Source organism: Leptonotus elevatus, chromosome 6 (assembly GCF_054856555.1).
Source record: "Leptonotus elevatus isolate MCC_2025b chromosome 6, RoL_Lele_1.0, whole genome shotgun sequence".
Taxonomy (NCBI): domain Eukaryota; kingdom Metazoa; phylum Chordata; class Actinopteri; order Syngnathiformes; family Syngnathidae; genus Leptonotus; species Leptonotus elevatus.
This window is the reverse complement of record NC_141244.1, coordinates 26,723,529-26,738,529: the sequence shown is the minus strand read 5'-3', so window position 1 is coordinate 26,738,529 and position 15,001 is coordinate 26,723,529. Positions and strand designations below refer to the sequence as shown.

The 15,001-nt window shown below is 46.8% G+C and overlaps 1 protein-coding gene across 1 annotated transcript; it reads left to right on the top strand.

Annotated features, from left to right (window-relative positions):
- Positions 1 to 29: 29 nt before the first annotated feature.
- Positions 30 to 14,986, top strand: setdb1b (SET domain bifurcated histone lysine methyltransferase 1b). The gene is made up of 25 exons (XM_086077623.1): positions 30 to 156; positions 1,062 to 1,265; positions 1,339 to 1,505; positions 2,537 to 2,580; positions 2,670 to 2,778; positions 4,269 to 4,439; positions 4,523 to 4,724; positions 4,793 to 4,866; positions 6,013 to 6,203; positions 6,297 to 6,426; positions 7,225 to 7,387; positions 8,048 to 8,158; positions 8,235 to 8,529; positions 8,605 to 8,866; positions 8,955 to 9,045; positions 10,130 to 10,246; positions 10,320 to 10,489; positions 10,565 to 10,789; positions 11,362 to 11,529; positions 12,771 to 12,886; positions 13,046 to 13,065; positions 13,594 to 13,712; positions 13,784 to 14,040; positions 14,100 to 14,188; positions 14,310 to 14,986. Exons 1-25 carry the CDS (start codon positions 140 to 142, stop codon positions 14,425 to 14,427), a joined length of 3,630 nt encoding a protein of 1,209 aa, XP_085933749.1. The 5' UTR covers positions 30 to 139; the 3' UTR covers positions 14,428 to 14,986.
- Positions 14,987 to 15,001: the final 15 nt, after the last annotated feature.

Below are 15,001 nucleotides of genomic sequence, written 5' to 3'. Positions count from 1 at the left end.
CGAGGGGCGGTGGGGTTTTTACTTCACAACACCGCCCACTCGGATAATCCCGGCTGATAAAACATGCGCCTTTTTATTTCGCCGCTATGCTAGCTTTAGCCAGCTAGCAGTTGATGTTGACGTGCGAACGCGCAAGACAATGGACACCGGCGACGGGTAAGTGTTTTCTTCCAGTCCTGCTTTTGCTCCACTTTCGCTCGTTTGAGAGCGAACACGTTTGTGTGCGTTCTGTCGGTTACCTGCAGGCAGTCTCTTAACACGGGAGACTTTCTCCGCGCTAAGGCTAGGCTAACGTGCTAGCATGTTTGCTTTTGAATGGAGCCGGCCACTTTTGTCTTTGGCGTTTGAGTCATTTCGTCTTGAGCCTTTCAATGAACGTCAAGTGTTCACGATGGGAGTCCGACCACTTGAGCGCTCCATCAGGACCCACGCCTGATCTTATTTCCCCAAATGGAAGCATCTCATTCTCATACCCACCCACCCAGCACGATGACGATATATCAACAATGTGTCTGACGGTGAAACGTGCAGCGGGATCCGTTCACAGCAACTCAACTTCAGAGTTGCCCCTGAACTGTGCTGGGTTGATGATGACAGTTGTACAGTTGATGCCAAAGTACAAACTGCATTCTCCCCACTAATGGCGCTCCAAATCTTTTTATCAATTAATTATGTATTATCAGTGCGCTTCCGCACATATGTATTTGCAAAGCTGGGGGAAAAAACTGCTTGTTTCTCCATTAAAGCAAAAATTATTTTAATTTGTCGTGGAAAGAAACCATCATTACTCTAGCAATAAGCAATCAAACTTTCAAGGGTGAATTAAAGAAGACTATCTTCAATTACTGGTTGTGACATTAAATTTGTTCAAACTATGGTTCGTACAAGCAAAATTGTGAGCTGCTAAGAACATGACACAGGTAGCATTTTCTAAAAACTTTCCTCAACAAATCCATATAGGCCAGGCTCTAATAATTAAAAAAAATAATGTATTTATTTGTCAAGGTATCATAGCACATCATAACTGTTTGAGGAAAAACATTGTTGCCGATCTCTTTCAGAATGGAGGTGGAAGGCTGGGACCCGAGTCTGGAGGAAGAGCTGGGCGTCTCTCTGAACGAGCTGACCCAGTGGATTGACGAGATGGTGGAGAAGAGCGAGCTGGTGCAGACGAAACGAGCTCAGCTCAGCGAGCTGACGCAGTGGGTGGAGCGCAAGGAGTGCGAGAAGGCGGCCACGGAGAAGCTCATCAGCGACGCCAAAAAGTGAGCCCACGCGGCGCCGACGCCGGCGCCGCTTCCTGCGTGCTGACTGAAGCGGCGTCCTCTCGCTCCGCAGGTCGTTGGTGGAGTGCGAGAAGCTGGTGAGGGACACGTACCAGAAGAGCGGCCTGGCGTACAAGAGCAGCTCGGAGGATGACGAGGACGGCGTCGGCCTTCTGAGCGCCGAGGTCATCGAGATAGACGACGATGACGACGACGATGATGTCATCGCTGTTGGCTGCTGTGAGTACTTTCACGTCCTGTTCACAATGGATGCCTTTGCTGACATACGCTCGAACCCCCGATTTTCATCCGCTCCGACATCTGGATTTTGACAAATATCAGCAGTGGCCTCTTTTTTTTATTTTTTTTGTGAATGCTTGCGAACGTAGCAAATTTGGGATTTTCGGCAGGATTTGTAAGATGCACACAGTTTTTACTTGTCGGCAAGAAATTTTGAACATATTCAAACAATTTTTCGCTGTCTGCCAAGATCTTTTGAAACCTTTTAAGAATCTTGCTGAAAACCTCAATTTGCTACGTTGGCCTGACTTTGTCGCTCGGTGACTTTAGAGATCAATCTCAAACCGTGTTTACCTCAGGGAACTTTATATTTATGTATTTCATTAAATTTTCACTTAACGTTGCTCACACTGGAAACTCCCTACACTTTTTATTTGTGGAAAAGTTTAAATTAAAATGAAAAGAAGTGAGAGTTTAGCCTTTCAGTTATGTTAAAATTTTAAGAATCTTTATTTGTAGAAAACTTTTTATTTGCTTAGTTTTTAATTAGCTTAACACTCGCTGATGACCCTGGAAGCTCCATGCAATTTTTGTTCAAATTTTAAAACAAATTGGTCTATTTTTTATGTATAGGAAATGAATATTATCAAAATATATAAGCATAAAAGAAATGTCATTTCAACAGTTATTTGATTTTGATCTTTTACTGCAATTGAACATCGGCTTGAAATATGGCTTATTGGTTATTATTAAACCAGGCTCCTCAAACTCAACTTTGTGTGGGATCTGGGTGTGAATCAATTATTCCATAAAAAGGGGGTTCAAGTATTCAAAAAAACAAATCCAATCTTCCCAATCTATATTAATAACAGTTCAGAACATTGCTGAGACGGTCCGCTCTCTCATCTCATCTCATTTTGTCCGTTTGGGCAGATGTTGAAGTGGGCTCGGGAAATCTCTTCATGTACGATCGCTTTCTTGTGATTCAAATGATCAATCGGTGCTTTGCTTTTTTCTTTTGCGCATGTCAGTGGTCCCGCCGCAGAATCCTGTCATTACTATCAAAGAGCCAATGGTAAGCGCCATGGAATCTTTTGACATTTGCTCCGATGATGATGATGAAGATGATGATGATGATGATGATGATGCTGCTGTTGGACTCAGGATACCGGCAGTGCGCTCAGGAAAACGGCTGAGCAGGTCAACAAATTGGTCCAAATAGTCGCGAGGCCTTCGCCAGCGGCCCCCATGCCCAGATCGCCAGGACAGTCAGGTGGGCACGCTCGCGCTCATGCAACCCTACAAACTCAAACATACACATACAGTGGAACCTCGGAGTTTGAACGTCTCGGAACTCGTACAATTCCGACTTCAACCCAAAAATCTGAGTAAAAAATGCCTTGGAGTTGGAACACCCAAGCAAAGCAAGCTCAGCCGAACGTACCTTGAAAACGGGTAGCCGAGCAATGCCGAATGCTCACGTTGAGACGATGCGCTGCTCATTTCCAGTCCGATCGTGAATACTCCCGGAGGTGCTCCATACTGGCGAGTGCATTTAGATTTTTCCACCACAATTTTCTTCGCCATGGGCCCAAAAAAAGACAACAGTGCCAGTGGCAGCAAAGAAAACATACAGTGCTACGAACCACAGTCGCGCCGTTGTAACTACCGTGACTACTTCTGTAAATACTGGCACGAGGACCCCCCTTAGCTGTTCAACAAACGTGCCTGACGTTAAACAACGCACGCGAGGACCGCTTAGTAGTCTAACAATATGCCCAATGTAAAATACACAAACTCAGCACTGAACTAAAGCTAGCGTTAACATAGCATTTGTCATCCACTGATGCCATCACATCACAACAAAAAAGCGAAGGTATTTTTATTGTTTAAATACTGTACTGTACTGTAAATGTAAAAAATATAATTGAAAATAGGAATTTTCTCTTTTTGGAGCTTGGGGATGGATTAATTGCATTTACATTATTTCCTATGGGAAAAAATGTTTTGGAGGTTGAACAATTCAGACTTTGAACACTATGTTCAAACTCCGAGGTACCACTGTACAACATACACACCATGTTGTTATTTTTTTGTCAGGGCCGATACTGATTATTAGTATGGTAGTCAAGGATGGTGACAACCGATATTTGGAGCCGATATTTATTTTCTAAAAGGGAAAATATTGGCACGAAAATTTGAAAAAAAAAATTAATTTGTAAGAATGTTTACTGAACAACTTTTAGGGTTTGTTAAATATCGGAGTAATAAAAAAAAATCTTAGTCAATAGACATCTTTTGTTTTAAAAATCTAACAAAAAGTTCAGGGTAGGGCAGTAGCATGTTTTCAAAAGTGAAATAAAAACGTAAGTAAATAGCTCCCTATTGTTTTCTATAGTAAATAAAGTTTTCCAAAATTAAAAAATATCTGAAGTACATTTTTTTTTATCTTAGTTTTAATTTCAAACAAAAACAGAAGGTGCAGCATCTCTGGAAATTTAAATAGTTAAATCTTTTTTAAATGGATCTATTATGGGGCATATGATTATTCAAAATGGCCGATGCTTATATTTGTCAAAATGCTGAATATTGATGCTGATTATTGGTCTATCGCTTTCATTTAGTCTCTTTCGCACACACGCACTTTTACTTGCTCACCCACACACACCTCGACTCGCACGCACGCACGCACGCACGCACGCACGCACACCCCTTCTGACTGGCTCTCATTGACATGTAAGCGCAATGTGGGAATCCCCGCAGGCAGTCACCCCATGCCGCCAGCCGTGATCGTGTCTCAGATCCTGGCTCAGCCCGTGGGCCACGTCAGCCCCAAGAAGAGAGAAGACGAGCTGCGAGTGGGCATGAACATCCTGGGCAAGAAACGCATGAAGACGTGGCACAAGGGCACCCTGGTCGCCATCAACCCCATCGGTGCGTGTGCGTGCGCGTGCGCGCGCGTCACGACGTCCCGCGTGCGCCACCGACTGACTGTTGTTGTTTGATTGCACGTGCAGGCACAAATATATACAAATACAAAGTGAAGTTCGATAAAGGCAAGAGTCTGCTCTCGGGGAACCACGTGGCCTTCGACTACAACCCCACCCTGGAGAGTTTGTTTGTGGGGGCGCGCGTGGTGGCCAAGTACAAGGACAGCCACCAAATGTGGCTGTACGCCGGCATCGTGGCCGAGATGCCCTCCACCAAGAATCAGATGAGGTCACGCGAAGGGGGAGGCGGAGCGGCCCACCTTGACGCGGTCGCCTGACGTCCCGTTTGTCTGGCAGGTTCTTGATCTTCTTCGACGACGGCTACGCTTCCTACGTCAACCTGCCGGACCTCTTCCCCGTCTGCAGGCCACGTAAGCGCTCTGCATTCACTTGACACGTCTGCAACCGGCAATTATTTGTTTCTAGTATTCATTCATGAATCTGATTTGTTTTGTTGGGGGGGAGGGGGGGGGGGGCTGTCAAAATTTCCTCAACTTTATTCAAAGACTTGACATTATTTCAAATTGACAGCATAGAAAAGGCACCAAAAAAATCCTTTGGATTCAGTTAACTGGTTTGCTCCATACAGAACGAGAAACGTTCTCGTTAGGATGAGAAACGTCTTTACCTGCAAGCCGCAGCTTATCTTGCAGACTTCAGATGTTTTAAATGTCTTTCAGACACGACTTATGACTTAAAGCAACAATGTCCTTAAAATCAAATCCCAAGTGAAAATATAACCAATCTATCGTTTTCACTCAGAAACGCAAAGCAAAATGTCTCCCTCGCCAGCGAGCAACGGACTCCTTTCTCATCCTACGGAGAGTTTTTCATGCAAATGAGAAAATTCTTTGTTGGCAAGAAAAAGTTTTCTCTTCCTAAGGATATATATATTATATTTTTAGTCATTATGACAAGAAAGTTTCCCATTAGAACCAAAAAGTGCATTTAACTCCTTCACTTGCAGCCATTTTCACTGAAGCGATCCCCTTCGCTCCCGGCTGCTTTATTGGATTTTGACTGATTTTGTAAGGCCCACAAAATATTGTTTGATTACTATAAAAACATGGAATCTACCAAAAGAAAGATTAGAGTCTCTTCTTTCATCAGGAAAAAAAAGTACATTTGTATCTGTTTCGGTTTTGTCGCAATTAGCATTAGAATCTCGCTAAGTTTCATCATTATTCACAAACCTGTTGGAAACAGTGGGGAAAATAGCCTTTTTTTGCAACATGGCCCTGGTTGATCTCTTATACTCTGCTGCCACCTGCTGGCCGTTTTTGTAATAACTACCATTGCTTTAAACGACCTCTTCGGGTCAGAGGCTGCATCAAAGCCTTCTGGATGCTAAAAAAAAAATGTCTAAAAAGACGTCCGATACTTCATTTGTAGCCATTCCTACAAGATCTCGCGGACCTCCTTTTGATTTTAGCATTCGCATTGCTTGTATTTAGCGAATGTTTTCGGAAACGCGTTTGAACGACATGAGCACCAATCGAGTTGGATCGAATTGACAGTGAAGCGTACGTGGGAGGACATTGAGGACGCATCGTGCCGCGACTTCATCGAGGAGTACATCACGGCGTATCCCAGCAGGCCCATGGTGCTCCTCAAAGTCGGCCAGATCATCAAAACCGAGTGGGAGGGAACCTGGTGGAAGAGTAAAGTGGAGGAAGTGGACGGCAGCTTGGTCAAGATCCTTTTTCTGGTACAAAAGAAACCAAAGAAAAAAAAAACGTTGGCTATAAAAAGTCTGCACACCCCCTGTCCAGTCCAAAGAGTTTGCTTATCTTCATGTTAGGATGATAAGAGGAGCGAGTGGATCTACCGAGGCTCCACCAGGCTGGAGCCGATGTTCAACTTGAAGATGACCACCGCCAACACGCAGGAGAAGAAGCTCGCCGGTCAGCAGAGGACTCGACCGAATATGGGTACGAGCCACTCCAATGCTGTCGTCGGCGCACGCACCAGATGGCGTGCAAATGAGGCCTCGGCTGAGACGGATGCTCAGTTTTGAGGCGAAATATCATTTCATGCTTCATCATTCTGAGACAAGTCTATTATATACTGTACAGCAGGGGGCGCTCATGTTGGGTCCTGGAGAACCCCTATCCAGCCTGTTTTCCCTCCTGCAGCACAGCTGAATCTAATGATCGGCTCATCAGCAAGCTTTGATTACCGTCCTGATCATCAATCAGGCGTGTTAGTGGAGAGAAACACGGAAAACAGGCTGCATAGGTAGGGGCTCTCCGGGACCCAACTTCAGCACCCCTGCTGTACAGGATGGGCTGTAAGGTGTCATATACGTTCTCAAAATGAACACAAAAATGAAAAAAAGTTTAGTTTCAGACATCCTTTATATCCGAGGTAGACGAACCCTATTCATGGCAACTTATTGCCTACCATCTTGTACAATTCAGTGAGTTACCAGTGAGCTGACATTTGCATTTTTCAAATAACAATTTGTTTTGGTTATTGTTGTTTGTTTTGACTTTATTTACTTTTCTGTAACTGCACGCCCAGTTGAAGTTTACTCTCTAACGACACAACATAAAACAAAGAGGATTTCAAGTTGTTTATTTGTTTAGCTTCATGCTAGCAAACAATACAAAACACCATAAAGGGTGTGTTAGATCTCAACAATGTGAGTGTGCATACTTTGTATTTATTGATGCACGTGTTAGCAAAATGCCCCATTTGAGTGTTTTGTGTCTGGGGTTGGTCTGTAGGTGCGCTGAGAAGTAAAGGCCCCGTGGTCCAGTACACCAGCGACGGCCATGTGGGAGCCACTCCCATCAAGGCCACACCCCCCCTGGCCGTCCTGACACCTCAAATCCAGCAGTCGGCAAGCGCCACATCAAGCAGCCTCCTCACTCCGTCCACACGTGTTGAGTATGTTGACCGCCTTTAACTCTTTGACTGAAGCAACCCGCTTTGCTCCCGGATGGTTTGACTGATTTTGCCAGGCCTACAGAATATGGTTTGATTGCTATAAAAACATGGAACGTACTAAAGAAAGATTAGATTTTTCCTCTTTGATCAGGAAAAAAAGTATATTTGTATCTGTTTCCGTTTTGCAGCAATTAGCTTTGCAACATAGCTAAGTTTCGTCAAGATTCATATTCCTGGTGAAAACACTGGCAAAAAGAACTTGTTGCAACATGACCCTGGTTGATCTCTTATACTCTGCTGCCACCTGCTGGCCGTTTTATGTAGTAACTACCATTGCTTTCAGACTCCTCTTCATGTTAGAAGCTTCTTTAAAGCCTTCTGTATGCTCTTGCATAAAAAAAAACGTTTTGGGGAGTAAAGGACAAAGTATTAAAAAAAAAAAGAAGAAAAGTTTTGCATGTTTTTGGGTTTGAATGAGTTAAGAATTCTGTCTGTCTGTCCCCAAACGTTCCAAAACCGCAATGTTGACCTTAACCTGACTTTCGATGTCAACTCGAGCATTGCATTGCAGTGAATACAGCAGTTCGATATTGACCGATGTCAATTTGTCAGTCGTGAGCTCTAAATGAAAATAAAAGATGTTCTCTTTGTGCTGCATAGAAGTAGCAAACATCAGATGGCCAAGAAGAGCACGTCGCCGTTCGTCCCGGGCGTCGGCGGCACCCACGCCTCCAAAGTCATGCAGTCGCTCGCCAGCAACAACGTGCCAAGGTGAAGAACCGATCGATTACGAGTCGCACATTTTGAGCGGTGAGCTGACCAGATGCTTCTCGTGTCTTGGCGAAAGAATGGTCAGTCCGGCAGCGAGCGCCAGCCCGGTTCAGATCTTCCCGAAAGCGGTGAGCGCTCCCGCTCCCGCCCCCGCGCCGGCGCCGGCCCCCCCGGCGGCCACCATCCCGCACCAGCCGTCGTACCGGGCCCCCACCGACCGCATCTTCTACATGGAGCACCTCTGCCAGCCGGCCTGTTTGAACCGCGTGCGGCCCGCCAAGCGCAACATTCACCGGGGCAAGAACCCGCTCCTCATTCCGCTGCTGTACGACTTCAGACGCATGACGGGCCGGCGCAAGGTCAACCGCAAGGTGAGCGCGCGCCGACGCCGGGCCGGGCGATTGGTCGAATTGTCGCTGAGCGTGTCCGGCTTGTCCCCGCTGCAGATGACCTTCCACGTGATCTACAAGGCGCCGTGCGGCCTCTGCCTACGGAACATGGCCGAGATCCAGCGCTACCTCTTCCAGACCAAATGTGACTTCATCTTCTTGGAGATGTTCTGTTTGGACCCTTACGTGCTGGTGGACCGCAACTTCCAGCCGCTGCGGCCTTTCTATTACATCCCGGACATCACCGGAGGCAACGAGGACATCCCGCTCTCCTGCGTCAACGAGATCGATTCCACGCCGCCACCCAAAGTTGCCTACAGTAAGAACGCGATGGATACAGCTAACGACTTAATCGATTCTGTCCTGAGGCCGGCGAATGTGATGAAGGTTGTCACCTCCTTCTCAAGGCAAAGAGCGGATACCTGAGGACGGGGTGTTCATCAACGCGAGTCTGGACTTCCTGGTTGGCTGCGATTGCACCGATGGCTGTCAGGACAAGTGAGTCAAGTTGCATTCCGTCCGTCCGTCCGTCTTCAAATCTCCACTCCAGCATCCCTGTGTGGAGTTTGTGTGTCGTTTTTGTACTCGTGTGGCTTTTTCTCCTTGACTCACTGGCTCTCGTCTCAACATTGTTGGAGGTTCTGAACTCCACTTGTTTCCTATCCACATTCACTGAAACCTTCTTTCTTGATTTTTATTTATTGCCAACCTCTTTCATGCTTTTTGAATATCGTTACATCCTAAACAAAAATACAGCAGGGTCCCCAGAATTGAACCCTGTGGAACACCATTTGTTTCCTATCCACATTCACTGAAACCTTCTTTCTTGATTTTTATTTATTGCCAACCTCTTTCATGCTTTTTGAATATCGTTACATCCTAAACAAAAATACAGCAGGGTCCCCAGAATTGAACCCTGTGGAACACCATTTGTTTCCTATCCACATTCACTGAAACCTTCTTTCTTGATTTTTATTTATTGCCAACCTCTTTCATGCTTTTTGAATATCGTTACATCCTAAACAAAAATACAGCAGGGTCCCCAGAATTGAACCCTGTGGAACACCATTTGTTTCCTATCCACATTCACTGAAACCTTCTTTCTTGATTTTTATTTATTGCCAACCTCTTTCATGCTTTTTGAATATCGTTACATCCTAAACAAAAATACAGCAGGGTCCCCAGAATTGAACCCTGTGGAACACCATTTGTTTCCTATCCACATTCACTGAAACCTTCTTTCTTGATTTTTATTTATTGCCAACCTCTTTCATGCTTTTTGAATATCGTTACATCCTAAACAAAAATACAGCAGGGTCCCCAGAATTGAACCCTGTGGAACACCATTTGTTCCGTTATACATGTGAATTCGATTCATATTGCACATATTCTTCCGAACACTTTTTTTTGTTTGTTTTTTGCTCGCCATAGTTTGTATGAAGGGATTCTAATCCTAAAGAAATCACAACAGTCACAAGTTGACTACTGTGTGCAGTCAATGATGGCCAAGCGGGGCCGAAAGAAGACTAAAAATGGAGTCATTTGAGTTTTGTGTTGTACAACCTTTTGCGTTTGGCTGCAGGTCCAAATGCTCTTGCCACCAGCTGACACTGCAGGCTACCGGTTGCACTCCGGGTGCACAGATCAACCCGAACGCCGGCTTTCTGAACAAGCGTCTGGAGGAGTGCCTCCCCACAGGGTGAGAAATCTGCAAAGTCCATGGAAATCCTCACACGGTTGCTCACTGGCTGTCGTTTCCCACCACTGCTCAGCATCTACGAGTGTAATAAGCGCTGCAAGTGTTGCTCTCAGATGTGCACCAACCGGCTGGTGCAGCACGGCCTGCAGGTGCGCCTTCAGCTCTTCAAGACCCAAAACAAGGGCTGGGGCATCCGCTGCTTGGACGACGTGGCCAAGGGCTCCTTCGTCTGCATCTACGCCGGTACGTCGCGCGCCGCTTTCGCGCCTCGAGTTCACTCTCGGCATCTGCTCCAAAGTCTCCGCTCGACGCCTCCAGGTAAAATCCTGACGGACGACTTTGCCGACAAAGAAGGCTTGGAGATGGGGGACGAGTATTTTGCCAACCTGGACCACATCGAGAGCGTGGAGAACTTCAAGGAGGGCTACGAGAGCGAGGCCCACTGCTCCGACAGCGAGGGCAGCGGTGTGGACATGTCCCGCTTAAAAATCCAACCGTCCGCCTTGGTGTCCGCCAACACCTTCGGACGGCAGGCCAAAAAAGGTGAGTCCCGGGCGCGGGTGCGACTCGGGCGCGGGTGCGACTCGGGTGCGACTCGGGCGCGGGTGCGACTCGGGCGCGGGTGCGACTCGGCCGCGGGTGCGACTCGGGCGCGGGTGCGACTCGGGCGCGGGTGCGACTCGGGCGCGGGTGCGACTCGACCGCGGGTGCGACTCGGGCGCGGGTGCGACTCGGGCGCGGGTGCGACTCGGGCGCGGGTGCGACGCGGACTCGACCGCGGGTGCGACTCGGGCGCGGGTGCGACTCGGGCGCGGGTGCGACTCGGGCGCGGGTGCGACTCGGGCGCGGGTGCGACTCGGGCGCGGGTGCGACGCGGGTGCAACTCGGCCGCGGGGGTGCAACTCGGGCGCGGGGGTGCAACTCGGGCGCGGGGGTGCAACTCGGGCGCGGGGGTGCAACTCGGGCGCGGGGGTGCAACTCGGGCGCGGGTGCAACTCGGCCGCGGGTGCAACTCGGCCGCGGGTGCAACTCGGCCGCGGGTGCAACCCGGGCGCGGGTGCAACCCGGCGCCGCTCTCGCTCAATGTTTGTCTCGTCGTTCTTCAACTCCCGCAGCTGACAGCTCCAGGTCGTCCGAGGAAAGCGCCGAGGAGGAAGATAAAGACTCCAAGAGTGACGAGAGCGACAGTTCGGACGACACATTCGTCAAGGACACCTACTACAGCAGCAGTTCTGTGTGGAGGAGTTACACCACACGGGGACAGGCCAAAGGTCACAAGGAAGGTGAGCTTGCCATGTGCTCCAAACGGACGACCTTATGCCCCGCTGTTGACTTTCCAAAAAACGTTTTCCACTGCATTCTATCTGCTGAGCTTTTCTTTTCTTTTTTTTGTAAAACGTGATGCAAATAGCCTCGATGCAAAAATAATTGATTTCCCCTCCAAAAGTGATTGCGCATAGTTGCCACAAGGCGGCAGCAAAGCACTTAAAACTGGGAGTCATAAAAGTATTGAGGCCATGCTTGTAGTCTGTACACAATCGTGAACCCGTGTCACATAAACGGCTGTGAAATTATTCACTTGCCATTTACACACAATAATAAATGTTGGGGAATAGAGGAAAATTGTAGACGACATGAGCTTTTAGTATCTGCATTGGGAGAGAAGCTGAAACGTACCTTGGCTTTTTTTTGGGGGGGGGGGCTTTGTGCAAGGGCCATTCAAGGACTGCCAACAAAACCGGACATCTTAAACGCGGATGGTAAAAAACACTAGCACTGAATTCAAGCTAAGAAAACAACCCCGGCCGGCTTTCACCGAGGCAGTGCCGAACAAATAAATATTAGGTTACAAAACAAGAATCTAATATGCAAAATTGCAAATGCTGAAGTGCAAATATGCTGCGCTTTACAGTACTGTTGTTTTTCATTACCCAAGTCAATACTGTATGGTAGGAATAGACCAATTATTGGTGCCGATATTCAGCATTTTGACTAATATCGGTATCTGCCTTTTTTTTAATTATTATTATCTGATTTTCATTTCACTTAGTTTCACAAATCTGACATGTTGAATAAACTTCGACTATATTAAAGAGTTGTGTTTTAAAAAAATGTTGATGCTAATATTTATTTCACACATTACTGAAAATGGATATCAGCGCCAGATATCAGTTATCGACCTCCTTGACTGCTAACAATCGGTATCGGTCGATCTCTACTGTATGGTTGTTGTAAACCACTGCTAGAAATAACTAAAATACGCATGCTAACATTAGCGTATGTATGCAGCCCTTAAAAAGGTCTTCGTACTATTGCCAGCAGACGTCATCCATTGTTGTTGATGTACTTGTCATGCTCGTGTTGTGCATGTCAAGTTATCTTTATTGATGTCGCGCTTTCAAACACATGTAACCGTAAAAACGGTCATTTTGAAGACTTGCCGCCGCCTCTCCAGGCCTGACGATGCATCGCACTTGAGGCTGAGGTTGACGTTTGTTTGTTGAACGCTTCCCTCCTTCCTCAGGCAGTCAAGATGGGAACCTCGCGGCGGGCAAAGGTGACGAAAAGTCGCTGCCTGTGACCGAAGAGATGGGAAAAAGCAAAGTGGCTTCCTGGCTCACCAGCCAGGGAATGAAGAAGGCGAGTTCACACACAAGAAAAGGAGGATCAGGATGATGATGCTCAAACTCTTCTAGAACTTTTGAATCGTGCAAAAGAAAAGTTTTTGACTCTGTCTGTGTTCTTAATCTTGTGTCTAATTGGATTTTCTGCTTTCATCCCTTTCTATTTCTTTGGCAGGACTCTGGAGACAGCAAAAGGTGCGTCACCAATCTCCACATGAAATCCAATAGTGATAGAGCGATAATCGGCCTGGGCATTTTGACGAATATCGGTATCTGCTTTTTTTATTTTATTTTTTATTTTTTTTCTAATGGCTAATCAAAGGTAAAGCTAAAACCATTATCATCTCAGGGAACTATTTATAAAAAATTTCAATGAACTAGATGCTGCTGACCCCGGGAACCTTCTGAACCTTTTGTTTTTGTTTGACATTAAAACAAGTTAGAATTTTTTTTTTCAATAAGCATTAATGATTTAAGACATTATAACAAAGTCAAAATTGGCATTTGTAAAAAAAAAAAAAAAAAAGTTTCACGCCAATATCACCCTCCCCCCACTTTTTTTTTTTTTTTACTGAAAATGAATATTAAATATTGGTTATCGGCCTCCTTGAACACTAATCATCGGCATCGGCCCTGAAAAAAACATATCGGTCTATTTGTAGTCCAACGTGAAAACCAAACGGCGATATCATCCGATCCTGACGTGCTCTTTTGGACCCGCAGCCAAGTGAAGCTGGACGCGGCCAAAAAGCTGGACGTGACCACCCTGTCAGACAGCGACGACGTCCAGACCATCAGCTCGGGATCCGACGACAACAAGGAGAAAGACAAAGTGGCCCCGGGTGAGAAAAGCGAGGAAAGCGGCCCGCATCCTTGTGACGCGCTCCTAACGTGAGCGTCTCCCGCTGGTCAGGTGTGGTCAAGAAGCAGGTGGCCGTGAAATCCACGCGCGGCATCGCGCTCAAGGGCAGCCACGGCATGATGGTGAAGACGGGCGCGCCCGGAGGCGGCGCGTCTCAAGGCGGACCGGCGGGCAAGTCGGGGCGGGAGGGCCACACGGGCGGCGGCGGGGAGAGCGGCCCGAGAAACACGCGACAATTCTTCGACGGCGAAGAGTCGTGTTACATCATCGACGCCAAACTGGAGGGAAACCTCGGCCGCTACCTCAACGTGAGTGACCGGCAACTCTTTTTGGCGATCGCGATCGCGTCATCTTTTTTGCCCTACAGCACAGCTGCAGTCCCAACCTGTTCGTCCAGAACGTCTTCGTGGACACGCATGACTTGAGGTTCCCCTGGGTGGCTTTTTTTGCCAGCAAGTGAGTTTGCCACTCGACGGCGGCGCTCGGGGCTCGTCAAAGATATCGTCTTCGGCTTTTTGTTTCGGAAGCTTGTTGTTTCATGTGGTTTTAATGCCGCCCTGGTGTCCTCCTGGCGCAGGCGCATCCGAGCGGGCACGGAGCTGACGTGGGACTACAACTACGAGGTGGGCAGCGTGGAAAGCAAAGTGCTGCTGTGTTGCTGCGGCTCTACCGAGTGTCGAGGAAGACTCCTGTGACCTGCCGCCTTTCAGACCAAGCAAAAAAAAAAAAAAAAAGCCTTTGCTTTCAATTTTGAATTTCATTTCTTTCCATTTTTCTTTTTTTTGTAATGCATTTATTTCATCCAAAGAAGTATTGGTTTGCATTTGAATAAAATGTCATTTTCTTTAAGCAATCACCGCTGCGGGCTGCTTGTCATTTAGATTGAGTTTAGTGCTCATGATGATTTTTTGCTTATAGGATTGTAATCACTGCAAAGCGGTGTATGGGACATTCCAAAGTCAAATGTATAAAATGAAAGAAACTCATTTAAACTTTATTTTAATTTTTACATACTGTTATATTACTGGTGTGAACGTTTGTCTACCTGTAATAAGACCTTGTGAGTTTCTTTTTTCTGCTACATTTGATTGATGGCGGAAGGATTCTGGTGACTGAGCAACCACTTTAGTTCCAGCGAGCTGGAATCTTTTTCACGTTGTTTTCCATATGACAATGGAACTCCATGGAAGGCAATCAGTACATGGTGCTGCTCCTTTAACCGTTGTGAAAAAGTGATGTATTAACATGTAAAAAATTTTAGCTGAGGAG

Bases quoted from the DNA above. Each gene is read 5' to 3' on its own strand.
- setdb1b (XM_086077623.1), top strand. The intron at 1,506-2,536 runs GTGAGTACTTTC...TGCGCATGTCAG, and splicing joins TGTCATCGCTGTTGGCTGCT to TGGTCCCGCCGCAGAATCCT. The intron at 2,581-2,669 runs GTAAGCGCCATG...TGTTGGACTCAG, and splicing joins TTACTATCAAAGAGCCAATG to GATACCGGCAGTGCGCTCAG.